Source organism: Macaca thibetana, chromosome 6 (genome assembly GCF_024542745.1).
Source record: "Macaca thibetana thibetana isolate TM-01 chromosome 6, ASM2454274v1, whole genome shotgun sequence".
Classification (NCBI taxonomy): domain Eukaryota; kingdom Metazoa; phylum Chordata; class Mammalia; order Primates; family Cercopithecidae; genus Macaca; species Macaca thibetana.
Window position 1 is genome coordinate 159841617 of NC_065583.1, and position 27427 is coordinate 159869043.

Genomic DNA, 27427 nt, shown 5'->3' on the forward strand with positions numbered 1-27427 from the left:
TGAAACACGAGAATTGCTTGAACCTAGGAGGCAGAGGTTGCAGTGAGCCAAGATTGCGCCACTGCATTCCAGCCTGGGGGACAGAGCAAAGCTCTGTCTCAAAAAAAAAAAAAAAAAAAAAAAAAAATCCCACATTCTGGAGTGCTCTGACCATCTGGCCAGGATTTGATTCAGGTCAGATGCTTCCAGCAAATTTTGTTATGGGTGTCCCTCCTATGGCATCAGACCGGGGACTCACAGGGTTAGGTTGCTCCACTAACTGTCATGGCACGCACAATGGGAGGAAGATGAGGTGAAGACTGATAGATAGCAATGCAAAGGAAAGCTTTTGCCTTTGTAATTAATCAGTAACCTGTGACATTCTGTAAGCAGCCTTTCCCTCTAGTCTTTACTCCCAGTGGGTCATATTATTCATTGATGATCATCACTTGAATCAATCATTACATTGAGTTATGAAATGGTGCTTTCCTAAAATTTAGCCTACACATAACTGGATTATAATTTTTTACAAAAGAAGAGCGTGTTATGGTGGCTCACGCCTGTAATCCCAGCACTATGGAAGGCTGAGGCAGGTGGATCATGAGGTCGGGAGATCAACACCATCCTGGCTAACACGGTGAAACCCTGTGTCTACTTAAAACACACACAAAATTAGCTGGGCATGGTGGCAGGTGCCTGTAGTCCCAGCTACTCAGGAGGTTGAGGCAGGAGAATGGTGTGAACCCAGGAGGCAGAGCTTGCAGTGAGCCGAGATTGCACCACTGTACTCCAGCCTGGGCAACAGAGCAAGACTCTGTCTTTAAAAAAAAAAAAGGTCCCAGAGCAAGATGGCCAAATAGGAACAGCTCCAGCCTCCAGCTCCCAGTGCGAGCAACACAGAAGACGGGTGATTTCTGCATTTTCAACTGAGGTACCAGGTTCATCTCACTGGGGAGTGCCGGACAATCGGTGCTGGTCAGCTGGTGCAGCCCGACCAGCAAGAGCTGAAGCAGGGCAAGGCAACGCCTCACCTGGGAAAGACAAGGGGGAAGGGAATCCCTTTTCCTAGCCAAGGGAAACAGACATACAACACCTGGAAAAACGGGTAACTCCCACCCTAATACTGCACTTTACCAAGGGTCTCAGCAAACGGCACACCAGGAGATCATATCCCACACCTGGCCAGGAGGGTCCCACGCCCATGGAGCCTCCCTCATTGCTAGCACAGCAGTCTGAGATCTAACAGCAAGGCAGCAGCGAGGCTGGGAGAGGGGCGCCCACCATTGCCTAGGCTTAAGTAGGTAAACAAAGCCACTGGGAAGCTTGAACTGGGTGGAACCCACTTGCAGCTCAAGGAGGCCTGCCTGTCTCTGTAGACTCCACCTCTGGGGACAGGGCATAGCTAAACAAAAAGCAGCAGAAACCTCTGCAGATGTAAATGACCCTGTCTGACAGCTTTGAAGACAGCAGTGGGTCTCCCAGCACAGAGGCTGAGATCTGAGAATGGACAGACTGCCTGCTCAAGTGGGTTCCTGACCCTTGAGTAACCTAACTGGGAGACATCCCCTACTAGGTACAGACCAACACCTCACACAGCTGGGCACACCTCTGAGATGAAGTTTCCAGAGCAAGAATCAGACAGCAATACTCGCTGTTCAGCAATATTTTATCCTCTGCAGCCTCCGCTGCTGATACCCAGGCAAACAGGGTCTGGAGTGGACCTCAAGCAAACTCCAATAGACCTGAAGCTGAGGGTCCTGACTGTTAGAAGGAAAACAAACAGAAAGGACACCCATACCAAAACCCATCAGTACGTCACCATCATCAAAGACCAAAGGCAGATAAAATCACAAAGATGGGGAAAAAGCAGGGCAGAAAAGCTGAAAATTTAAAAAATCAGAGTACATCTCCCCCTCCAAAGGAATGCAGCTCATCACCAGCAATGGATCAAAGCTGGACGGAGAATGACTTTGATGAGTTGAGAGAAGGCTTCAGTCCATCAAATTTCTCAGAGCTAAAGGAGGAATTACGTACCCAGCACAAAGAAACTAAAAATCTTGAAAAAAGAATGGAAGAATGGATAACTAGAATAATCAATGCAGAGAAGGCCATAAACGAACTTATAGAGATGAAAACCATGACACGAGAAATACATGACAAATGCACAAGCTTCAGTAACTGACTCAATCAACTGGAAGAAAGTATCAGCGATTGAAGATCAAATGAATGAAATGAAGCGAGAAGAGAAGTCTAGAGAAAAAAGCAAAAAGAAATGAACAAAGCCTCCAAGAAGTATGGGATTATGTGAAAAGACCAGATCTACATCTGATTGGGGTGCCTGAAAGTGAGGGGGAAAATGGAATCAAGTTGGAAAACACTCTTCAGGATATCATCCAGGAGAACTTCTCCAACCTAGTAAGGCAGGCCAACATTCAAATTCAGGAAATACACAGAATGCCACAAAGATACTCCTCGAGAAGAGCAACTCCAAGACACATAATTGTCAGATTCACCAAAGTTGAAATGAGGAAAAAATGTTAAGGGCAGCCAGAGAGAAAGGTCGGGTTACCCACAAAGGGAAGCCCATCAGACTAACAGCAGATCTCTCAGCAGAAACTCTACAAGCCAGAAGAGAGTGGGGGTCAATATTCAACATTCTTAAAGAAAAGACTTTTCAACCCAGAATTTCATATCAAGCAAAACTAAGTTTCATAAGTGAAGGAGAAATAAAATCCTTTACAGACAAGCAAATGCTTAGAGATTTTGTCACCACCAGGCCTGCCTTACAAGAGACCCTAAAGGAAACACTAAATGTGGAAAGGAACAACCAGTACCAGCCACTGCAAAAACATGCCAAAATGTAAAGACCATCAATGCTAGGAAGAAACTGCATCAACTAATGAGCAAAATGACCAGCTAATATCACAATGACAGGAGCAAGTTCACACATAACAGTATTAACCTTAAATGTAAATGGACTAAATGGTCCAATTAAAAGACACAGACTGGCAAATTGGATAGAGTCAAGACCCATCAGTTTGCTGTATTCAGGAGACCCATCTCACATGCAGAGACACACATAGGCTCAAAATAAAGGGATGGAGGAAGATCTACCAAGCAAATGGAGAACAAAAAAAAAGCAGGGGTTGCAGTCCTAGTCTCTGATGAAACAGACTTTAAACCATCAAAGATCAAAAGAGACAAAGAAGGCCATTACATAATGGTAAAGGGATCAATTCATCAGGAAGAGCTAACTATCCTAAATATATATATGCACCCAATACAGGAGCACCCAGATTCATAAAGCAAGTCTTTAGAGACTTACAAAGAGACTTAGACTCCCATACAATAATAGTGGGAGACTACAACACCCCACTGTCAACATTAGACAGATCAACGAGACAGAAAGTTAACAAGGATATCCAGGAATTGAACTCTGCACCAAGCGGACCTAATAGACATCTATAGAACTCTCCACCCCAAATCAACAGAATATACATTCTTCTTAGCACAAAATCACACTTATTCCAAAACCGACCACATAGTTGGAAGCACTCCTCAGCAAATGTGCAAGAACAGAAATTATAACAAACTGTCTCTCAGACCACAGTGCAATCAAACTAGAACTCAGGACTAAGAAACTCAATCAAAACTGCTCAACTACATGGAAAATGAACAACCTGCTCCTGAATGACTACTGGGTACACAACGAAATGAAGGCAGAAATAAAGATGCTCTTTGAAACCAATGAGAACAAAGATACAACATACTAGAATCTGTGGGACACATTTAAAGCAGTGTGTAGAGGGAAATTCATAGCACTAAATGCCCACAAGAGAAAGCTGGAAAGATCTAAAATTGACACCCTAACATCACAATTAAAAAAAAACTAGAGAAGCAAGGGCAAACACATTCAAAAGCTAGCAGAAGGCAAGAAATAACTAAGAGCAGAACTGAAGGAGATAGAGACACAAAAAACCCTCCAAAAAATCAATGAATCCAGGAGCTGGGTTTTTGAAAAGATCAACAAAATTGATAGACCACTAGCAAGACGAATAAAGAAGAAAAGAGAGAAGAATCAAATAGACACAATAAAAAAACATAAAGGGGATATCACCACCAACCCCACGGAAATACAAACTACCATCAGAGAATACTATAAACACCTCTATGCAAATAAACTAGAAAACCTAGAAGAAATGGATAATTTCCTGGACACTTACACTCTCCCAAGACTAAACCAGGAAGAAGCTGAATTCCTGAATAGACCAATAGCAGGCTCTGAAATTGAGGCAATAATTAATAGCCTAACAACCAAAAAAAAGTACAGGACCAGATGGATTCACAGCTGAATTCTACCAGAGGTACAAGGAGGAGCTGGTACCATTCCTTCTGAAACTATTCCAATCAATAGAAAAAGAAGGAATCCTCCCCAACTCATTTTATAAGGCCAACATCATCCTGATACCAAAGCCTGGCAGAGGCACAACAAAAAAAGAGAATTTTAGACCAATATCCCTGATGAACATCGATGCAAAAATCCTCAATAAAATACTGGCAAACCGAATCCAGCAGCACATCAAAAAGCTTATCCACCATGATCAAGTGGGCTTCATCCCTGGGATGCAAGGCTGGTTCAACATACACAAATCAATAAACGTAATCCAGCATATAAACAGAACCAAAGACAAAAACCACATGATTCTCTCAATAGATGCAGAAAAGGCCTTTAGACAAAATTCAACAGCCCTTCATGCTAAAAACTCTCAATAAATTCGGTATTGATGGAATGTATCTCAAAATAATAAGAGCTATTTATGACAAACCCACAGCCAATATCATACTGAATGGGCAAAAACTGGAAGCATTCCCTTTGAAAAGTGGCACAAGACAGGGATGCCCTCTCTCACCACTCCTATTCAACATAGTGTTGGAAGTTCTGGCTAGGGCAATCAGGCAAGAGAAAGAAATCAAGGGTATTCAGTTAGGAAAAGAAGAGAAATTGTCCCTGTTTGCAGATGACATGATTGTATATTTAGAAAACCCCATCATCTCAGCCCAAAATCTCCTTAAGCTGATAAGCAACTTCAGCAAAGTCTCAGGATACAAAATTAATGTGCAAAAATCACAAGCATTCTTATACACCAGTAACAGACAAACAGAGAGCCAAATCATGAATGAACTCCCATTTACAATAGCTTCAAAGAGAATAAAATACCTAGGAATCCAACTTACAAGGGATATAAAGGACCTCTTCAAGGAGAACTACAAACCACTGCTCAGTGAAATAAAAGAGGACACAAACAAATGGAAGAACATGCCATGCTCATGGATAGGAAGAATCAGTATTGTGAAAATGGCCATACTGCCCAAGGTAATTTATAGATTCAATGCCATTCCCATCAAGCTACCAATGACTTTCTTCACAGAATTGGAAAAAACTGCTTTAAAGTTCATATGGAACCAAAAAAGAGCCCGCATTGCCAAGACAATCCTAAGTCAAAAGAACAAAGCTGGAGGCATCATGCTACCTGACTTCAAACTATACTACAAGGCTACAGTAACCAAAACAGCATGGTACTGGTACCAAAAGAGATATAGACCAATGGAACAGAGTCCTCAGAAATAATACCACACATCTACAGCCATCTGATCTTTGATAAACCTGAGAAAAACAAGAAATGGGGAAAGGATTCCCTATTTAATAAATGGTGCTGGGAAAATTGGCTAGCCGTAAGTAGAAAGCTGAAACTGGATCCTTTCCTTACTCCTTATACGAAAATTAATTCAAGATGGATTAGACTTAAATGTTAGACCCAATACCATAAAAACCCTAGAAGAAAACCTAGGTAATACCATTCAGGACATAGGCATGGGCAAGGAATTCATGTCTAAAACACCAAAAGCAACGGCAACAAAAGCCAAAATTGACAAATGGGATCTAATTAAACTAAAGAGCTTCTGCACAGCAAAAGAAACTACCATCAGAGTGAACAGGCAACCTACAGAATGGGAGAAAATTTTTGCAATCTACTCATCTGACAAAGGGCCAATATCCAGAACCTACAAAGAACTCAAACAAATTTACGAGAAAAAAAAAAAACAACCCCATCGAAAAGTGGGCAAAGGATATGAACAGACAGTTCTCAAAAGAAGACATTCATACAGCCAACAGACACATGAAAAAATGCTCATCATCACTGGCCATCAGAGAAATGCAAATCAAAACCATAATGAGATACCATCTCACACCAGTTATAATGGCAATCATTAAAAAGTCAGGAAACAACAGGTGCTGGAGAGGATGTGGAGAAATAGAAACACTTTTACCCTGTCAGTGGGATTGTAAACTAGTTCAACCATTGTGGAAAACAGTATGGCAATTCAAGGATCTAGAACTAGAAATACCATATGACCCAGCCATCCCATTACTGAGTATATACCCAAAGGATTATAAATCATGCTGCTATAAAGACACATGCACACATATGTTTATTGCGGCACTATTCACAATAGCAAAGACTTGGAATCCACCCAAATGTCCATCAGTGACAGACTGAATTAAGAAAATGTGGCACATATACACCATGGAATACTATGCAGCCATAAAAAGGATGAGTTTGTGTCCTTTGTAGGGACACAGACGCAGCTGGAAACCATCATTCTCAGCAAACTATCACCAAGAACAGAAAACCAAACACCACATGTTCTCACTCATAGGTGGGAATTGAACAATGAGAATACTTGGACACGGGAAGGGGAACATCACACACCCGGGCCTATTGTGGGGAGGGGGGAAGGGGGAGGGATGGCATTGGGAGTTACTTTGATGGGTGTAGCACACCGACATGGCACATGTATACATATGTAACAAACCTGCAGGTTGTGCACATGTACCCTAGAACTTAAAGTATAACAAAAAAATTAAAAAAAAAAAAGAGCATTTTTTTTTTTCTAGACAGGGTCTCTGTCACCCAGGCTGGAGTACAGCGGTGAAATCACGGCTCTTTGCAGCCTCGACCTCCAAGGGTCAAGTGATTCTCCCACCTCAGCCTCCTGAGTAGCTGGACTATAGGCACATAACCATCACGCCCAGCTAATTTTTATATTTTTTGTAGAGAAAGTTTTGCCATGTTGCCCAGGCTGGTCCTTTCTGTCTTTTGAGAATCACTATAGAGTCGTGAAATGTTAAAAATACAATGCATTACAGTCGTTTCCCAGGATTATTTTTTTCATCCTCAAAGTTTCTCAGATTTGATCAGTGAGATCCTTTCCAAGCTGACTTCTGTATTTTTTTGACATGGACTTTTAAATGGTCTGTGAACACATCTTTGCTTTCTGATACACAAGATGTTCCTAACTCTGACCTGATATTTGCCAATTCTCTAAGGAGCTCTGGTTCTTTTCGGCAGGCAATAGTATTCAGAAACCAAAACCTGGTTCCTACACGAGCTTATTGCTATGGGGTATTATTGATTCTAAGCTTTTTCAGGGACACAGCTAGAATATCAGATCACGATCTCCCACTTACTGATAGCTCCAATTCAAATCCTACACTGCAGGGTTCTCCACCTGCCCTCCCTCCCCCATCTTATGTTCTAGATCCCTTCACTGAAAACCCACATTAAAAGCAAGAGGTAAACACAATCCTCAATGGTCTGAGTTTGGAGCTGGGACTGTTACCCACTGGAGCAGCACAGGGAGGCAGAAGGAAAGATTCCCTTGCCAATCAGCTTGATTGTACCTCAGGCATCTGGCTGCTAGCGCCTTCTTGGAGTGGGCAGACTTTTATACAGAAAGATGGAAATTGTCCAATTGGATGTTACTAAAACATGCACCTGTGACCCAATTCTTCAGAAACCCACTTGTGGACTTTTAACATAAAATCAGCTTTTGAAGATTTTTTACTGAAGAATTAAGGACAAAACTGCTTTTGTAGCTTTGTCCATCAAACGACACTTTTCCAACAGAAAGCTACTTGGCTCATGACCCCTGGAGAAATGGCCCCTTTAGCTATTTCCTCTGAACAGAGTTCTCTGTAGAGAGCTGTGGTTAAACCACCCATGAATGGGACTGATTTCTCTTTCTGGCTTTGTACACTGCAGAGAATTGTTCTGAAATTTGATGACACAAGCTTTGGTATCGGTTGCAACAGTTTTTCCATGCGGCCCAGGCCTTCTCAAAAGAAAATCATTATAAAATGCCTGGGTTCAGGATCCAGATTCTCATGGAGATATTCTCCCACTGGGTCTCAACTGCGGTTATTCCAAGTAATTCCCACAGCAGTGTCGACGGTAAAATGTTAATTGTTTTGAAGACAAGGTCACCAAGACTCACAGAGTCTGTGTCACATAACACAAAGTCACAGGCTACTATGCTTTGTTGAATCTAAGATGCTTAAGATTCTAAAGTACATTCCATTTCCAGGTACGCTAAAAGTGAAAAAAAATACGTATATGTCTTATAATCAGTGAAATACAGTGGGCAGTGATGGATCTAGGGTCAAATTCAGATCCTCATGACTAAGAAACACAGGCTTTTTCTACTTAAGGGTTAGTGCAAGAAGAGCAAGCTGAACTGTAGATGGAAGATCTGAGCTTCCAGGAGGTTGAAAAAGACAAGGAAAGATAGTACAGCATGAGCAACAGCGTGGACATGAACGTTTGCTTGGAGTACGAACTCAGAGATGAGCTAGCCTGACAATAGCCAAGTGTTCACATTTGGGAGCAGTGAGAAATGTGGCTTTTAGAAAGAGACTGGCCAGATGAACCAGCTTTAGAAGGCGGCTGGCAATTTCTTTAGGTGTAGCAGTTCTAGGTGACCGGGCATCGTTGTAAGCGCTTGGGTGTGGATGCTACAGGTTGAAAGCACTGTTTTAAAGGAGAGGTGTACAGGGAGGATTGGAAGAGACAGGAGGCTGACGCAGTTTAGATGGGCAACAGGCACTGAAACTTGAACAGGGATGGCAGCCCTGAGACTGGAGAAAAAAGGACTAGGCGAGGTGAGAACACTTCAGAGGAGGAGTTCTCAGCAACTGTTGACAGGTTGGAGATGAACAGGGAGCCCATATAATTTCTCATCCAAACCCGGACACCTCTGAGAAAGAAAGTGAAGCACTATTAATAACCACGCCAGAAGGTGGATATCAACCAGCACTGTCTTGGGCAAATTTGATAAACGGTTGGTTACTGCCGATGAGAGAATGAAGGAGAGATCAGAATCAAAACTGCTCCAATATTTCTTGTTTGGGGGACTTTGGGTTACTGTAGTTCACAGAGCAGTTGCAAATGCCACTTCGTGTACAAGGAGAATCTCTGATTTTCTCCCATCCTTCCCAGAAGCAGCTGTGAGGAATCAAACAGCCCACATGGTATAGGTGAAGGCACAGACTTTCCTGGGGGAAACTTATAAGCCAAGGTTGGAAAGAGAAGGCATCCGATACTCCTCTTAACCACACAGAGAGGTGTGGGCCACAGCCGGGATGTTCCTGGAGACCCCTGGATGGACATGCCAGGGAAGGAGGCTCTCTCCTCCAACTCTCTGCCACCTCTCTTCTTTAATGGACAAGAGCAAGAACCACCTTTTCAGTGGGAGAACAGTCTACAGGTATATTAGATGTCCTCAGATTGCGGACAGTGTCTGGGAAATCCAGCTGCCCAGTATTTGGAGAATCTGAGGGCTCATTGGAATTTGGTTTTGGAAGGAAACCCATTGAGCCTGTGGGACTCTGGGTTTAAGTGCATCTCTTCTCCCTGGAGAAAGAGGAAAGGCCTTCAGTCCCATCCAGGACCTCGTCCAGGCAAGCAACCCAGAGCAAGCCCCCATGGGCCTTTTATGGCATAGTTCTGCTTGTGACACCGAAGTACTTGGTTTAGGGCAGAGGAGGGGCAGGAGTGAGGGTGAAAACTGGGAAGTGTGATATTGAGATATAATAAATATATATTTGGTCATCCTCCCTGGTTCCTAGCACAGAGCTTTGAAAACCCTTGGAATTTCCTGAGTGATAGAAATGAGAAGAGCATCATTTATTTTTCATAAGTCCCTTTTAACCATGCTTGAGTTTACACTTACGAGATGATTCTTCCTTGATCGCTAGATGGTTTCATGATGGCGGCTGGTGGCCAGAGGAACTGACCTTATGATTACAGGGTTGGATCATCTGGCCCCACCCTTAGGCCCCCTGGGGAAAGGAGGGGGACTGGAGGTTTTGAAAATCACCAACAGTCACAGATTTAATCAATTATACCCATATAATGAAACCTCCATAAAAACTCCTACACGAAGGGGTCCAAGCAGCTTTTGGGTGAGTGAGCAAACACACCCACATGCCAGGAGGGTGGCACACTCCAACTCCCCTGTGGGGCTGAAGTGCCTATATTCAGGACCCTTCTGGACCTTGCCTGCCCTATGTACTTCATCTGCATGTTCACTCATATTCTTTATAATTTCCTTTATAATAAACTAGCAATAGTAAGTAAACTGTTTTCCCTGAGTTCTGTGAGCTGTTCTAGCAAATTATTGAACTTGAGCCAGGAGCGGTGGTTCAGGCCTATAATCTCAGCACTTTGGCAGGCTGAGGTGGAAGGATTGCTGGAGCCCAGCCTAAGACCAGCCTGGGCAACACAGGGAGACACTGTCTCTAGAAGAAATAAAAGTTTAGCCAGGTGTGGTGGAACACATCTGTGATCCCAGCTACTCTGGAGGCTGAGATGGGAGGATCACTTGAACCCGGGAGGTGGCAGCGTAGTGAGCCATGATCATGCTACTACATTCCTGCCTGGGTGACAGAGTGAGACTCTCTTTGCGTGTGTGTGTGTGTGTGTCTGTCCGTCTCTCTATCAATCAATCAAATCAACCAAGCTCAGTCATGGAAACCTCTGATTTATAAGTATGGGAGGTCCAGGACTTGTGGTTAGCATTTGAAATGGGGGTAGTCTTAAGGGGCTGATCCCTTAACCCATGGGATCTGCTGGGTTAGACCAGGTAGTGTCAGAAGTGGATTGTTTGATACCCAGCTGGTGTATAGACAATTAGAGAACTGGTTATTGGTATGGAAAAACCCACATATTTGGTGCCAGAAGTATTGGGAGTAAAAATAGTTCAGAGCATCAAAGGACAACCTTATTACAGGTTTAGTTTTAAGATCTTAATTGACTTTATTTGTAATTCCAGAATCCAGCAAACTTCATCTGATGAAATAGAAGAAGTGTTCCAATGGGTTGAGTAGAGGAGGGTGGTTTCATACAGAGAAGGGCTGAAGAAAGCAGGGACAAAGACCAAAAAGCTGATTGGTCATTTCAAAGTTACTTTCCTTGCAAGGTGGAAATGGGGAACAGAACAGTAGAGAAATAACTGGTTAACATCAGGTCACTTTCCCTTGGAAGGGAGAGAGTAGAGGGAACTTCGTTACCATGCAGATTGAAACTGGCCTGCTTGGGAAATTTGGCTTTCTGTCTCCGGATTGTTCTGGACTGCTCTGGAGGTCGGTTAACAACTCAGGTTTGGCTTGGCAATGTGGAACATCAGCATGAATGACTTCATTCTGATTTTTGGTCTGGTCTGTTGGGGCCTAGTGGAGGAGCTTAGTCCAAAACAATAGCCTCCTGACTAGTCTGAAGGTAGTGAGTTACCTCAATTGAGTGTTAGCAGTCACAGATCAAACCCCTTGTTCTACTCTTTCCACCTTCTCACTCCTGCACTCACGACAACAGCAACAAACAAAACAAAACAAAACAAAAATATATATATATATATTTTGAGACAGGGTCTTGCTCTGTTGCCCAGGCTGGAGTGCTGTGGTGCGATCATGGCTCATTGCAGCCTCGACCTCCCTGGCTCAAGCAATCCTCCTACCTCAGCCTCCTGAGTAGCTGGGACAACAGGTGCATATTTTTTGTAGAGATGGGGTTTCATCATGTTACACAGTCTAGTCTCCAACTCCTGGGCTCAAGCGATCTGCCCACCTCCCAAAGTGTTGAGATTACAGGCGCGAGCCACCGCACCTGGCCATCATTCTCTAATTTTTATTTAGCAAGAGGTAGAGAGAGCATCCATTTTCAGTGAATTAACCTACAAGCAAATATACTGAACTGTGAACTATAACAAGTAGAGCCATATTTCTTGAATGGGTCAGAAGACATTAGGGTTTCATAGTGCTAATGGGTCCCCAGAAACACCACTGGCTGTGCAGCAAGCACCCGACTGCAGCATGTATGCATAACTGAAGAGGGCACGTGTGACATGGTCTGACTGCAGGGCCTGCAGCCATTTTCATAGCCTCAAGCGTCGCCACATTTTGTGCCTGATTTCTAATGAACTAAAATTAGTAACAGGTGACAAGCCAAATATACACTTGGAAGGGTTGTGCGATGTCACTTTCATAGCTATTCCATTGCATTCCACTCATCTATTTTTAGCATGGAAGATACCCCCTTGAGACTGGAGGCCTGATTTGCAGACCTGGATTTAGAGAGAATCACAACACAGTTTTGCTTTGAGGATGGAAGTCAGCCTGGAGTTCCCGGGACCTCAGGACACTGCTGCTTTGATTCTATCACTTCCTTGGTAAAAGTCAACAACAACACAGAAACCCACAAACTCCAGGAATTCTCTACTGCTCACAGGATTTTTTCCTAAAATTCTGTTACTGATACTTAAAACTTTCTTTTATTTGATCTATTTATCCAAAAGTCTCATCACATACCATGCCCCCATGCAGTCGCACGGAACTGGCCAGTGCCTCTGAACTCCTCTTGGTCATGCCCTCTGCCAAGTTCTCCTACAAGCCATTCTGTCTGCCTGGATCTGTCTTGTTCAGGATGCCTGCTGGTTTCTGAGCTGCAGACCCTGTACCCGACAACCTTACTGGCATCTCCAGAGATACCCAAATGCAGATCCATTTTCAAAAATGAAACTTGTCAGCCTCCCTTCCAAACTGGTTCTTCCTCCTCCCTCATTCTAGAGAATGACAAGGGAAAAGTCTCTGACAGTGCCTTCCCTCTGCCAGGCTTTATGTCCTCTAAGGTCTGGAGCTATCTTTCTGAAACACAGACTAGCCCCTCTGTCTCCTGCTGCAAGCCCACCCATGGCTCCCTGTTGCTCTCAGGACAGAGCAGAAGCTTCTAGCATCATACAGGAGGAGCCCCACCGTGAGTAGCCTCCTGCTCCTCCCACCCCATCCTCCAGCTTAGATCTCCTCCAGGTTTCCACTGAGGGCTATGTTGGCTCCTCTCCTGCTTCCAGACTGTGCACGTCAGGCTTCCCCATTCCCTTTGCCCAGCACCTTCTTCAGGGTCTTTATCCATTGTCTATGCCCTAAGCACCATGAAAGAAATAAGCAGTCCTTTTCATCTTACCAGAAGCCCACAGTCAGCCTTTCAGGAACGTCTGATGACTAGTGAATGAAGCACTGAAGAAATAATGAGTGAATGATACGCAAGTACAATGATGCAGAACCGGGACCATCAAAGGGGGTGGGGGAAGAGGCTGCAGCAAGGACCCGGCAGTACTTTGTCTGCTGGTTCAGATTCCTGTTGGGAAGGGGTTGGAAGTTAATGTCCTGCAGTCACCCCTGTGGATCATAGGTGTGTGTGTTTATGTGTGTACCTGGGGATAGACAGGTAGGCCTCCTTGGAGGATATACTTGTTGTCATGTGACCTTAGTTCTTTTCAAGTACCCATTTTGAAGCCTTAAAAAAAACTCCTTTTAGGGATTAGGAAGCAGTACCCCAACTGATATCTGGGTGGCCAACATCTTGGCCACTATCTTTCTGGTAAGCACATCCCTTACAGAATCCTTGTCAAACACAGACTATTCTAGTTTGAATATTTCAGTTTGTATATGCACAACAGACATTCAACATAAGTAGAAACAGTGAATTCCTTCTGTGAACCAGGCACTGGGCTGGGCCTTGGAAGTCGGGTTAGAGACCTGGGAGATGAACTTCCTTCCTTTCCAGCTGCTCTGTTGCTGCTGATGCTGTGTGATACTCTTACTTATCCGTGCTTAGAGTGAACTATCCAGGTTTTCTTAGTGACAAGAAAATTACGGAAATTTAGGAATAAGGAACAGAGTATAATAGCAAGGAGAGGAGCGTAGAAACGGTTTCATAAAATTATCGACACAAAAAATGCTATCTGCAGGCTAATAAACAATACAACATGTACACAAGTATAGTATTAGTTCATTCTCATGCTGCTATGAAGAAACACTTGCGAGTGGGTAATTTATAAAGAAAAGAGGCTTAATTGACTCACAGTTCCGCATGGCTGGGAAGGGCTCAGGAAACTTACTATCATGGCGGAAGGCGTCTCTTCACGGGCGGCAGGAGCGAGAATGAGTGCTGAGTGAAGGGAGAAGCCCCTTATAAAACCACCAGATCTTGTGAGAACTCAGTATCACGAGAACAGCACGGGGGAAACGGCGCCCATGATTCAATTATCTACACCTGGTCCCACCCTTGACACGTGGGGATTATTACAATTCAAGGTGAGATGTGGGTGGGGACACAGAGCCAAACCATTTCAAGGAGCCTCCTTTTGTTTAAGGAATCATGGAGCTACTGTAATATTCTAATATATAATATTTTAGAGAAAAGAAATTTCCCCAAAATATTATGCCTGGGTGGCATTTCTCCATCCTTTTAAGTCTTAACTTGATTTTGCCCTAGGAGACTTCCTGTAGTGGGAATTAATTATTCATTATTTTTCTCTCCTATTACAAGTTTTCCACATACTCTTACACGAGAAAGGTGAGTGGCCTCTGTTAGAGAGTTCTTACATGTATTTGGACTTTACTGGAGCTGTCTCATTTTCTAAACTGTCTCAGATTCAGTGGCTATGGACTTTTTTTCTCAGATGCATTTCCAGTTTCCTTTTCTCAGATATATATTGTCAAATCATCTAGCTCACTAGTGTTAATCACTCTGTTCCTAATATATAGCAATAAAAATTCAGAAGAGAATCTTAGTAAGGTTACCTGCAGGAGTTCAAAAATGTGACGTGTTCTTAAAACTAGAGGACGAGGTTGATTTCAACCATTGTTAGCATTATGTTTCTGTGATCTTAGCCATGAATAAATTACTCAAGCATCACAAATATCATCAAACAACAACAACAACAACAAAATTCCACCCAGCAGCACCATTTGTATGTCTATTCCAGTGTCTACTTGTGTCAGTTTGTTTGTAACTATTAGAGGTCGGAGGTGAAAAGGACAGGTTAATTAGCCCAGCCGTCTATGCAAAACCATTTGCGTAGCATTTTCTCCATAGTAATTTTGAGAGAGAGAAAGGATAGACTTTACAACACATAACTGTGGGGAGGCAGGTTTACTATTAAACAGAGATAATAAATAAGTGTTGGAAACTACACACAGCAACTGGAGTTTAGCTTTTATGTGTCTTGGTTGCCAGCAGCTTTTACTACTTCAACAGATCCTCGCAACAATAATTAGAATTCAGGGGAAGCAGGAGGGGGGTGCTTAATCTTGCAAACCCGTTTCTGGTAGCACATCAGCACTGGTCTGGGGCATGGGGACACCTGGTTCTTCCTCTCTCCTGCCCCATGTTCTCCACACTGGCTGCGGCACACTTCTGTCTAGTGACAGATTTTAGAATAGCAAACCCTGGGCTGTATCAAGCGCCAAACAAAGGCCAAATGACACAATAAAAGCATCATTTATCTTTCAAAAACTTCTCTGCTACTGCCAAGAGGGAGGACCCACACCTGGGAAAAAACTGTCTTTCTTATATGGATGAAACCTGAATTGTTTCCACGTTGCTTTTTCCTTACCACCCAGGCCACTTTCCATCGGGTTATCAGGATACTCCTAAGAAGGGAAGTCGGAAGTGCCAGATGTTCTGTATCACCTTTAGTTAAAAACTAAGCCTCCTGTTACCAGGGGTCATTCAAGGTCCACTATTCCCTTTGGGAGTTACTTAAGGAACTGTGCGTCTCCACCTGCAACCCCAGGCCTCCTCTCCTGTTGAATTCCCAACAGCAGTTATTGCCCCTGTCCCCAATCCCCACACTAATGGGGGCCCTACAATTTAGGGCAGAGGCCATTTATTACAAAACCCTCTTGAAACCTGATCTCTCCACTCCTCCCCTAATTTTGGATGCACAGTTTAAGGGATCTCTTAGCACTTAGCGATTGCTTCTTTGATGTGGCAGATATCACAATTGTAATTAGGCCCTCATCAGACTGGGAGCTTCCTGTGGGCAGAAGCTGCATCCACAGAGCTTAGCAATGCTTTGTGTACTCGGTAGGCGCTCAGTAAGCCTTTGCATGGACTCTGGGAATATACCCCCTTTGAAGTACAACACACAGTAAAGTACAGACACCTGCAGTGAATGTACAGATCAATGGATTCCGCATGTGTATACACAGAGGTTTACAATGACCACCCAGAGGAGCGTTACAGAACATTCCCCCAGAGGCTCTCTTGACGCAGAGAATTTAATTGCCCTCCCTTCCATCCTGTGCAGGCAGGCTGGTTGCCAGTAAAGGGATATGAGATGCCCTGATTCATCCGCAGATAGAACCCTTAGGATGAGTGGGAAGGACCTGTCATTCTAGAGTAAAAGTAAGGCCAGGAAGATTAAAGAAAACAAAAATTTAAAAATGCAAATGGTGAAAAGCATAAACCATGAACTCTTTTCCTCTTTCCCCACACTCACCCAGAAGCACCGGGGCCAAAGAGATGGCATAGGAGGTCTCAGGATCACCTGCCGCCCCACCACTGCCGTGATGCTTGCTTGTGACGTAGAGGCCGGAGTGGCTCTGAAATCACTGTCTTCAAAGCAGGCCAAACCTTGCTTGACACGTGCACAGGTCCATTCTTTTGCTTTTCAGCTCCCCGCAGGCGCGGACCAACGTGCACTTCTGAGCCAGATCACCTAGCCACAAGGAGGAAGAGAGACAGAGAGAGAGAGAGAAGAGAGAGAGAAAGGAAGCACCTGAGAGAGAGAGAGATAGAGAGAGAGAGTCTGAGCCACATCACCTAGCCACAAGGAGGGGGAGAAAGGGGGAGAAGTGGAGAGAGAGAGACACACACACACACACACAGAGAAGAGAAAGGAAGCACCTGAGAAAGAGAGAGAGCGTCTGAGCCAGATCACCTAGCCACAAGGAGGGAGAGAGAGAGAGGAGAGAGAAAGGAAGCACCTGAGAGAGAAAGAGAAAGAAGAGAGAGAAAGGAAGCAGCTTCCCCCAACGCTGCGGCCTGGTGTTTCCTCCCGTGTCAAACGAGAGGGCCCCAGATTGATCCCAAATGCTTTTTCATTTCTCAATCCAACATTTACACCAGCACATTATTCCCAGGGTGCCCAAGACCTCTGCTATGGTTGTGCTGCTGTCCCTGCAAAGGCGCTGGGGATGGCCGAGGTGGGGGATGTTTCTGGGGGCTGAAATACGCTGCCAGGGGAAGGGGCGCCCCGATACCACCCTCAGTGGCTGCTGGTTGGGCGACCGGTGGCCCTGGCTTGAGAAAGTGAAAATGTCCAATCTATTTTGCCTGTACCCTTGGGTCCCTTTTGGATACGGAACCGAGCAGCGGTCGTCCACTTCGCCCTCCCCCGCCGCTGCAAGGGAAAAGAAGGTCGTTTTCCTTGTGTCCCCGGAGAGGCCCTCGAGGAGCCCGGAGCCCCCCGGGGACGCCGCCCAGCCCCGGCGCCCGGCCCCCGGCCCCGCCCCTGCGCGAACTCGCCCGCACCCACTTCCCCGGGCGGCGCCCCCTCTGCGGCCCGTGACGTCACAAGGCCCCCAGCCGCCTGCGCCCCGCGGTGCGCGCCCCGCTCCGGGACCTGCCGCCGCCGCCCCGCCCTCGGCGCCCACACCCAGGCGCGCCCGCGCGCGCGCCCGGCCCCGTCCCCGCCTGGAAGCCCAGCTGAAGATGGCGAGCCCGGCGCCTTCGGAGCACGCCGCGGAGGGATGCCCAGCTCCCGCAGCCGAAGAGCAGGCGCCGCCGTCGCCGCCGCCGCCCCAGGCACCCCCCGGAGAGCGGCAGCAGCAGGAGGAGGAAGCGCAGGAGGCTGGGGCGGCGGAGGGCGAGGGGCTGCAGGTGGAGGAGGCCGCGGGCCGGGCGGCTGCCGCGGTAACCTGGCTACTTGGGGAGCCGGTGCTGTGGCTGGGCTGCCGCGCCGACGAGCTGCTGAGCTGGAAGAGGCCGCTGCGGAGCCTGCTCGGCTTCGTCGCTGCCAACCTGCTGTTCTGGTGAGAGCTTGGGCAAGGTGGGGGCGCTCAGGAGGGCAGGTGACCTTGGGGCGCCCGGGGCCCCGGGGACCCAGTGCAGGGGGAGCCCGCGGGACACTGCGGAGGAAGAATTGTCAGCACTGCCCCACTTTCTCGGCCACCGGTCTCGAACAGGTAGACACTCACCGCAACTTTCCTCCGGACGCACGTCCCTATGAGCAGTTGTCGTCCTCCGTGTGGGGATCCAGCCTCAGATGCGAGGTGGTCGGCCGACCCGCAGGCACCTGCACCTACAGGTGTTCCCATCGTACTTGAAAACTTCGCCCCTGCTTTCTAAAACTCTCAGGTCTTGACCTGCTCGCCCAAGCTTGCGGGAGCAAACATGCTTGAACGTGTCTTCGTTCTTGCGGCCCCAGCAGGCATATCTGGACCAGATTAGGTACACGTTCAAAACGGTGCCACATTCATCAGTCACCTGAGATGGACCCCGAATGATTTGTTTTTCCTTCCCCTGAAGGGTTAGGTTTACTGTCTTTATTCCCTGATGAGAAAACGGGAGGCAAACAAGCAAGTGGAGTATGCCCAGCACCCACCCCCGGGTGTGCCCAGTGTGGAAAACAGGTATATTTTTAGGTGAAGTACAGGGAGAATACACGGGAATGCTCAGCTCTTGAGCAACAGGTTTGTCTCTCCAAAAGGCGCTCTTCACCAGGAAGGCCAGGGAAGCGTCTGTCTCCTTCGTTGAAAGTGGCGTCCTGTCATCCGTTACCACGCTATTGAGGGCGGAGAAAAGCTTTCTTTGTTTTCTAAGTGTTCTCATAACAAACATGACCCACACGGTGCAGAATAATCAGAGCTCCGGTGACAGATACCTTGTTACAGGACAGAGATTTCTGAACCTTAAAGTTGAGAAATAAATTGCACAAAATAGCCTGTCATTTTCTAGGTTAACTTGAGCAAGGTGAATATTTCCTGCAGATCTCTACTTGTCCTGGTGTTTTCTCTTAAAACGAGCTCTGTCTTGTCGGAGGTCCCTGAAAGTGGATTAACTTTGGGTCTCTTAGCTACCTGTGTTTCTAGAATTTATTCCAAATCTATCTTATTATGGAGTTATGCGAGCACTCAAATAAGAAGGACATATTGTCTTATGCTAGATTGGGCAATAGTCTAATAGTCTTAGGGCTGTGTCTCACTAATGTTTTCAATGTTTTTAACATTTTATTTCTTAATTTTAAATTTTATTTCTTTAAAAATCGAATACAGTCTCATAGTTCAAAAGTTTTAAAGGTACAAAAGGGTAAGCATTTTGAAAATCTCTTTCTCATCCCAGTCCCTGGCCGCCCAATTACCTCACGGAGGCAACCAATGTTACTAGTTTCCTGTGTCTCTTTCCAGATAGTGCACATTTCAGCAAATACACCATATTCTATGCAAATTGTGGAATACCATATGAGCTCTCCCTTTTCCTAGTATTTCTTGGTGATTGCTTCCTTGTTCTTTTTCAGCTGCTTCAGAATTCTATTGTAAGGATGTCTCAAATTACTTAACCTGTCTCCTACTGAGGCAGTAATGTTTCCAAGCTTTTGCTATTTCAGCGTTATAGCTAATGACCCTGTACATGCATAATTTTGCATGTATGCAAGTATTTTAGAGAACTTCCCAGAAGTGGAATTGCTGGGTCAGATGGCATGTGCACTTGTAATTTTGATGGCTATCACCATATTGCATGCAGTTCCTTAGGATTCTAACAATTGATACTCCCACCAGCAATGTGTGTGACTGCCTACTTTGCTACACCCTTGCCAAGAATATTTTATGAAACTTTTTGATCCTATAAATCTGATAGGTGAAAAAGACTATCCCAAAATGTTTTTATTTTGCAATTCTCTGAGCATTTTATCTTATGTTTAATAACCACTACAGTTACCTTTTATCAGCATTTTTGTTTATAAATAACCTGTCTTTTTTTTTCAAGTAGGCCATTGTTCTTTTCCTTACTGATTTATAGGAGCTGTTTTTATATTAAAGACTTTAGCCTATTTCCGTAACATGAGTTGCAAACTTTTTTTTTCTATGATGTTTTCTTTAATGACACCTATTGAAAATAATGTTTTTGCATAAAATAATTGAAAGGCATATTTGGTAGTATTCAGGGGTGTTTTCTTCCAACCATTTTATTTATGACTGATGGAGAGGAAAACATTGGCCAGCCATTCCACCTAGATACAGCCTTCTCCTTATCTGTTTTATTTCATCTCCTGTTTGTGGCATCTGCATTCCATGCATGTATTTTCTTTGACAATGATGACTGTCCTGTTCTTTAAATTCAGAATTACTTGTTGCTTTTGCATTATAATTCATTGGAATTTATGACCCATTTATTAATGTCATTAAAGTTTTGTTTTTTTTCCCTTTTATTTGTTGCTCTGGGGGTTAAAATGATTTTCAAGGACATTACTTTTTTTTAAATAATGTATGTCTTCTCAACTGATCTTAAATTATATGGTACTCTAACCTTCCGTGTCTTGGGAACTCAAAAGCACTGTATTTTCTATGAGAAAAAAAAAAATCAGTTTTAAAACTATGAGGAACCCAACCAAATCTGTCTTAAGCAATGGGATGTTGTTTTCACTTTAATTGATGTTATCTCAGTTTTGTAGAAATAAACTTTTTAAAGAGATATTTTTGAATGATTTAGCATTCAAAAATAATGACTAATGACTGGCATTAGCAGTGGGTTTTAGGAGTCTGAATTTGACTCAAAAGCTTCAACATTTATTACCTGCCCATTATCTGCAAGATTTTGGGCAAAAATTATGACACAGCCGTAACCAACGGGTATAACTCAAAGTTGCATGAATTAAGTGAGGTGGAAGATTCGGGAAAGGATAATTCGTTTTGATATGGTTTTTGGGAACAGTGGTATTGTGGATGGAAGAGATTGTGGGGTTCTTGCTCAGAAGATCATGCTTGAACCAGACCTCAGTGGACAGGAGTGATCTGGGAGATCTAGTACATGATCAAGAGCATTCTAACCCTGAGGAATACAATGAACACAATAGCATCTTGAAGGTGTACCTAATGTTTCAACCACCACACAGTGTGCAGATGCAATGGCAGCATGGGTTGGTAGAAAACGTGGTGGGAGATAAGGTTGGCTAGGTGGTTTGTGGGGTCAGTAGTTGCCTCAGATGCTATGTTGTATGTTTGGATTTGTTTTTTCTATAGGCAACAGGGACCAAAACAATACTTTGCAGAAGTGTCCACAAATAATTTAATGGATAAGTTTATTGTGGTTCATTTATTTATTATACATTGTGATACCATAAAACAATGAAAATACAGCTTTAGCAACAATAGGGATGAATTTTACAAATGTAATTTTGGTCAAAAGATGCACAGAATAATATATGCTGAATGATTCAATTAAGTTTTAAATGGTGCAGAAACTGAACAGGATTGGTCAGGGATACACACATACGAGATAAAACTACAAAGAAAATAAAAGACATTCTCGAATCAGATACATAAGGCAGACACACACATCTGCATTCTTATCTATGATGTATTTTATGAAAAATACTAAAATATGAAAAAATGCTAAAAAACGATATTCACTGAGAACTCAGAGGGGTTTGGTAAAATAGAGGCCACGTAGAGTGCCTGTCTCAAAAAGCAGGGTTCCTACAACTGAAATAGATTGGGCAAGAGTCGCATAGTTTTGTGGCGATGAGGGGCCTCAGATAATAATATCTCACTCATTTCACCAATGAAGAGCATGTTTTTAGAATTTTTTCCTTCATTTAAAATTTTATTTATTTAAAAATTAACTAACGTAGCCTTACAGTTCAGATGTTTAAATGTACAAAAGGGTAAACATTTTGATGTCTTCCCACGCCTGTCCCTGTCTACGCAGTTTCCTCTCAGAAGCAACTGATGTTATACTTGTAAGCACATCCTGAAATGGAATGAGCCCAATGTAATAGAAAATGTTGGGTTTTTTTTTTTTTTTTTTACAATATCAACTTTTTGTGGTTTACCACCAATAAAATGCACATACTGTAAGTATACAGTCATATGTACTATATATGCTATATATGCCTGTGTAACCGCACTAGCAGTCGAGAGCTAGAATATTTCATCACCCTTAAAGGCTTCTTTGCATCCCTCTTCTGTCAGCACCCACCCCTGGGGACTGATCTGTTTTTGTCACTGTTGACTAGGTTGGACTTCCCTAAAGCTTCGTGTTATTGTGTTATTTAGGGTAATGTTTTTTTTTTTTTTTTTTTTCCTGAGATGGAGTCTCACTCTGTCGCCCAGACTGGAGTACAGTGGTGTGATCTTGGCTCACTGCAACCTCCACCTCCTGGGTTCTAGTGATTCTCCTGTCTCAGCCTCCCGAGTAGTTGGGACTACAGGCACCCACCACCACGCCTGGCTGATTTTTGTATTTTTAGTGGTGACAGGGTTTCACCATGTTGGCCAGGCTGGTCACGAACTCCTGACCTCAGGTGATCCGCCTGCCTCGGCCTCCTGATGTGTGGGATGTCTCTTGTGTCTGGCTTTGCTTACTCAGCATAGTTTTGTGATTCATCTCTGCTGTGTGTACCAGTGATCTGCTGCTTTGTATTGCTGGGTAGTGTATCACTTTGATGATGTACCACACTTTGTTTATCCATTTGCTAGTTGATGTTCTCTCAGGTGGTTTTCATGTTTGACTATTATGAATAAAGCTATTGGAAAGCATCAGGTAGAAATCTTTGTGTGAAGTGTCTGTTTTTGGTGAGGAATGTGGTAAATCCTGATGGTTGCCTTGGATAGGCACAGAATGGAGTAAAAGGTCTGTCTCCTAAGTCTTGCTGATTGTCGTATTGAAATTTAGTGGCTTATGATGCAGCTCCTCTTTTAGGCATGTTACCTCTGCAGCCTAGAAAGCGTCTGTGATGTGATTTGGGTTTGAACCCATGGTTGGAGACCATGGCATTTAGAAAAGTCCACGCATAGGCCTTTTTCCTTAGTGCCTGTGGCATTTCATGACGATGGCATTACCTTCTATTGGTATAAATACTAAAACTGTAAGAAAGTGATTTGCCTGAGGTGACCACACAGGGGCACCCCTGGCAGGAGACCTGGGGCACTCTGACTTTTCAGGCGTCTCAGGCTGGGCACCAGGCAGTCTTGAATGCCAGCAGGACCTCCCAAGAGTTCTTGGAGCACCGCTGTCAAATTGTTTTGGAAGGTTGCAGGGTTCAACTTCCCACTTGATGTCAAGCGCCCCTTCTCTGCCAGCATGAATGGGGTGCCCCAGCTTGTGATAGAGCCATGGCTCTCAAAATGAGGTCCTGGTCCAGCAGCATCCACATCATGAGTGTCACCTGGAGATGCAAAATCATGGGCCTCCTCCACACTCACTGAACAGGAATCTCTGCAGGTGGGCCCAAGCATCTGGGTTTTCTCCAGCTCTCCAGGTGATTTGATACATGCTCCAGTTTGAGAACCTCTATGTTTGAGCACGTTCTGGAATTGTGAGCTATCTTCTCCATAAGGCAGCATTTCCATTGCTGGGCGGCACTCACTGGTGTTTTCCTTACATGAAGGCCATTGCTTGATTGTCTCGCAGCTGCCCAGGATGTAGGCCCCTCCCCAGGACTGCCCTTTGTCTGTTTCCAAATCCATTCTCTTCTTGATTCCCACTGAGTCTTCTCTTCCCCGGCTGAGAAATCCTGGGCGCCTCCACTCACCACTGTCCTGTCTGGTTTGCAGATCCTTCTGGCCGGGCTTCAGTTCATCTGTATTCTGCCTGGAATGCAGCATTCCTGAGGTGGCCTGACCACTGTGTACGCTCTCCCTTCCTCCTGGATGGCGTCCTTCTAGCCTCAGAGCCTGAGATAGAATTTCTTTACTACAGTTGACAATAACTCCCTTTTACAGATGCTACTATTTCTGGTTGTTAGACTCTTAAAAATAAGTAAATATATATCATCTAGCACTTTGTCAAAGTATGGCTATATGTATAGTTATATATAGTTAACAGTTTGTCAAACTTTACTGAAGTTATTATAAAGGGTGTTCACATGTAGCATCGTATTTACACCTTGCAGGAACCCAGTGAGGTGTGTGTTGTTCCCATTTTACACAGGAGGAAACGAGAGGCCCAGAGAAGTTAACTGAACACCAAAGCTGACGTTGACCTGTTCTGTTTAATAGAATGTTTGCAGTGATGGACATAGTCTGCCTTTGCACCACCTGTTATGGTAGCTTCTTGTGGCTGTTGAGCATGTGAAATGTGGCTAGTGGGACTCAGAATGCCATTTGACTTTTATTTAAGTGTAAGTTTAAATAACACATGGCAAGTAGCTGCTGTGTTGGCACAGTCTTAGATAAGGGCTGATGCTGGATAATGAAGCAGCGTCCATTTTCCCTAAATTCAATGATTTTTCTACTCTATCTCTCTAAAGAACAATAGGAGACTATTAGGGCTTACTTTTTTCAGTATTACAGAGTTACACTTAATGATTTCATCACAGAGTGAAAAAAATTATATTGGGAGAGGGTTGCTTCTGCATGAATGGGAAGGATCTTTTTAGACTGTCAGCCAGCCTGCTCCAAGTTCCTTGCCTTATCTGTGTTCTGTCTGAGTAGTGGGGACCTGTGAATGAGTGTCTGCTCCCTGCCCAGTGTGGTCAAGGGGGTGTACCTGGGCCCAGGGGGTATACCAGAAGCCCAGTGCCTGAACTTAGCCTATGCACTGGTTTAGGAGACACAGCTGATTTGGTGAATTGATTGAGAGAGTATGTCACAGTTCTAAATTGCACGTCACGGTCTCCAGGGCTTTACAGTTCGGGACAAAGTGGGGATGGGGGAGGTTTGGAATAGCTGATGAAAGTCTCGTGAGATTTATTGTATAAAGCTAGAAGAAAAGGTGTACTTTTAAAAGTGAGGTTAATGGTGAGGGATTTCCACATAGGACAAACTCAGGAAGAAGTGGGAGATGAGCAATGGACGTTATCCGGATGGAGAGACTCTCCTGACTCACACCGAGGGTCTGTTTTGGGGACAGAGAATTCATCTTGGGTTGCCGGATCCACATGAGGTCTGAAACATTGCAGATGTTAAAAAAGATTTGGTGAAATGAGCTGGACTAGAGGATATTCTCCTATGATGAATAAGGTGGGGCTATTTAAAGACTGAGAGTGGGCTGGGCATGGTGGCTCACAATTGTAATGTCAGCACTTTGGGAGGCTGGGGCAGGCAGATCACCTGAGGTCAGGAGTTCAAGACCAGCCTGGCCAACATGGTGAAACCCCATCTCTATTAAAAATATAAAAATTAGCCAGGCATGGTAGCATGCGCCTGTAATCCCAGTTACTTGGAAGGCTGAGGCAGGAGAATCACTTGAAGCCAGGAGTTAGAGGTTGCAGTGAGTTGAGATCATGCCACCACACTCCAGCCTAGGTGACAAAGTGAGACTCTGTCTCAAAAAAAAAAAAAAAAAAAAAAGATAAATAATAAAAACAGTGAGAGTGGAGTGGACGGGGAGGTTTATGTGCTTGCTAAGGGGAATACCCAGAGGCGAGGCTGCAGATTGAAAGGGTGGGGCCAGGTTTTGAAGAGGTTACTATTGCACTATGCTAAGGAATTTGGATGACATCAAATAAGCAATACCCATCTATTACCTTAATATGAATACCATCATATTCCTCCCTTTCTTTCAGGACCTCCATTAAAATACGCAACAAGTATTTCTTTTTTCTTTCTTTCTTTTTTAAAAATTGAGACGGAGTGTTGCTCTGTCTTCCAGGCTGGAGTGCAATGGCGTGATCTTGTCTCACTGCAACCTCTGCCTCCTGGGTTCAAGTGATTCTCCTGCTTCAGCCTCCTGAGTAGCTGAGATTACAGGCCCCTGCCACCACACCCAGCTAATTTTTGTATTTTTAGTAGAGACAGCGTTTTACCATGTTGGCCAGGATGATCTTAAACTCCTGACCTCAGGTGATCTGCCCGTCTCGGCCAGCTGAGCCACCATGTCTGGCCAAAATATGCAACAAATATTTCTTGAGGGTGTGCTATATGCTGACACTGTTCTCGGTGCAAGGAATTTAACAGTGGACAAACAGATAAGATCCCTGTTCTCCCAAAGCTTGTATTCTAGTGGTGAAAGTGGTAGAAAAAAGACAATAAACAAATGTACAAAATGCCAGAAGGAGCTGGATGTTATGAAGAAAACTAAAGCAAGGACAAGGGCTAGAGAGGGACAGAAGTGACTACTTTGTTGAGTGGTCATCACTGGCCTTTCAGGAAAGGACCTTGAGCAGACACCTGAGGAGCAAGTCAGGGAATGATCCAAACACTCTGGAGGGGAGTGTTTCAGGCACAGGGAATGGCACACACAGAAGCCCTGGGATGGGAGTGGGCTTGGGGTGTTTGCAGGGCGGCAAGGAGGCCATTGTGGCTGGGGCTGGGTGAGCAAGCGGGAGGCAGTGATGGTTCAGCTTGGAACTTCATGCTACAGCTGTGCCAGAGGCTACTTGTCAGCTTTCTGCCAGCCCCTCTGGATGAATTAGGGGAGCAAGAGCCTGGGGCCAGGCACCAGCTAGGACACCATTGCAGGAGCACGTGGTGGTGCAGAGAGGCTGAGCCAAGGTAGTGGGGGTGGGGAAGAGGAGATGGATTTGGGGTAACTCTGGAGATAAAATCAGGAGGACAGAATGATTTGGTGGGTAGGGGGAGGGAAAGGCTATGGGCTAGATGACTTAGGCTATGGGCTAGATGAGGAGTGCCTGATAGTGACCTTAACCAATGTAAGGGTGGCTGAGGTTGTGGCAGGCTGGGGTTGCCCAGGTTTGGCGATGTTGCATCGGACGTGCCTGTAGCTCACCAGGTGAATTACCCACGTGTCACTACACTGTTAGACACAGAATGACGCTCAGAGTGCAGGTTGAGTTTGAAGTATGGAGTTGTATGTGTTGGAGTTTAGTCATTGCAGCCTTGGGAACATGTGAAATTTCCTGGGGAAAGCTCGGGGAGAGTGTTGGGGAGATTGAATTGCCACAGTGGGTGACCAGAAAGAGCACCTTGAGAAGGAGAGTGGCAGCAGAGGGGAGTCCCAGGAGAGGGTTGTTTTGGAGCAGCCAGTGTGGCAATCATGAATGTCATCTAGTACTTGATTTGTAGTTGCTCCTTCCTGGCCTTAGCTGTAGCAGTTTCTATAGGGGCCTGGTGGTCTCCAATCACACCCGAAGGGGAGGACACTCT

At 44.8% G+C, this 27427-nt stretch overlaps 2 protein-coding genes across 22 annotated transcripts in view; one reads left to right on the top strand and one right to left on the bottom strand.

Moving 5' to 3' along the window:
• Window positions 1-27427, bottom strand: part of BASP1 (brain abundant membrane attached signal protein 1) — a 1209505-nt gene that overhangs the window by 633918 nt on the left and 548160 nt on the right. Inside the window, exon 1 of one of the 21 annotated variants that reach the window (XM_050794727.1) lies at window positions 9799-9802. The exons of the other annotated variants lie outside the window; for them this stretch is intronic. The gene's annotated coding sequence lies outside the window, so the exon portion shown is untranslated. Of the gene's footprint in view, window positions 1-9798; window positions 9803-27427 lie in introns of those variants that run through there. 21 annotated transcript variants of the gene reach the window in all.
• Window positions 17769-27427, top strand: part of RETREG1 (reticulophagy regulator 1) — a 150483-nt gene continuing 140824 nt past the window's right edge. The window contains exon 1 of the mRNA XM_050794698.1: window positions 17769-18193. Within this exon, the coding sequence (XP_050650655.1) occupies window positions 17874-18193 (320 nt within the window). The 5' untranslated portion in view covers window positions 17769-17873. The remainder of the gene's footprint in view (window positions 18194-27427) is intronic.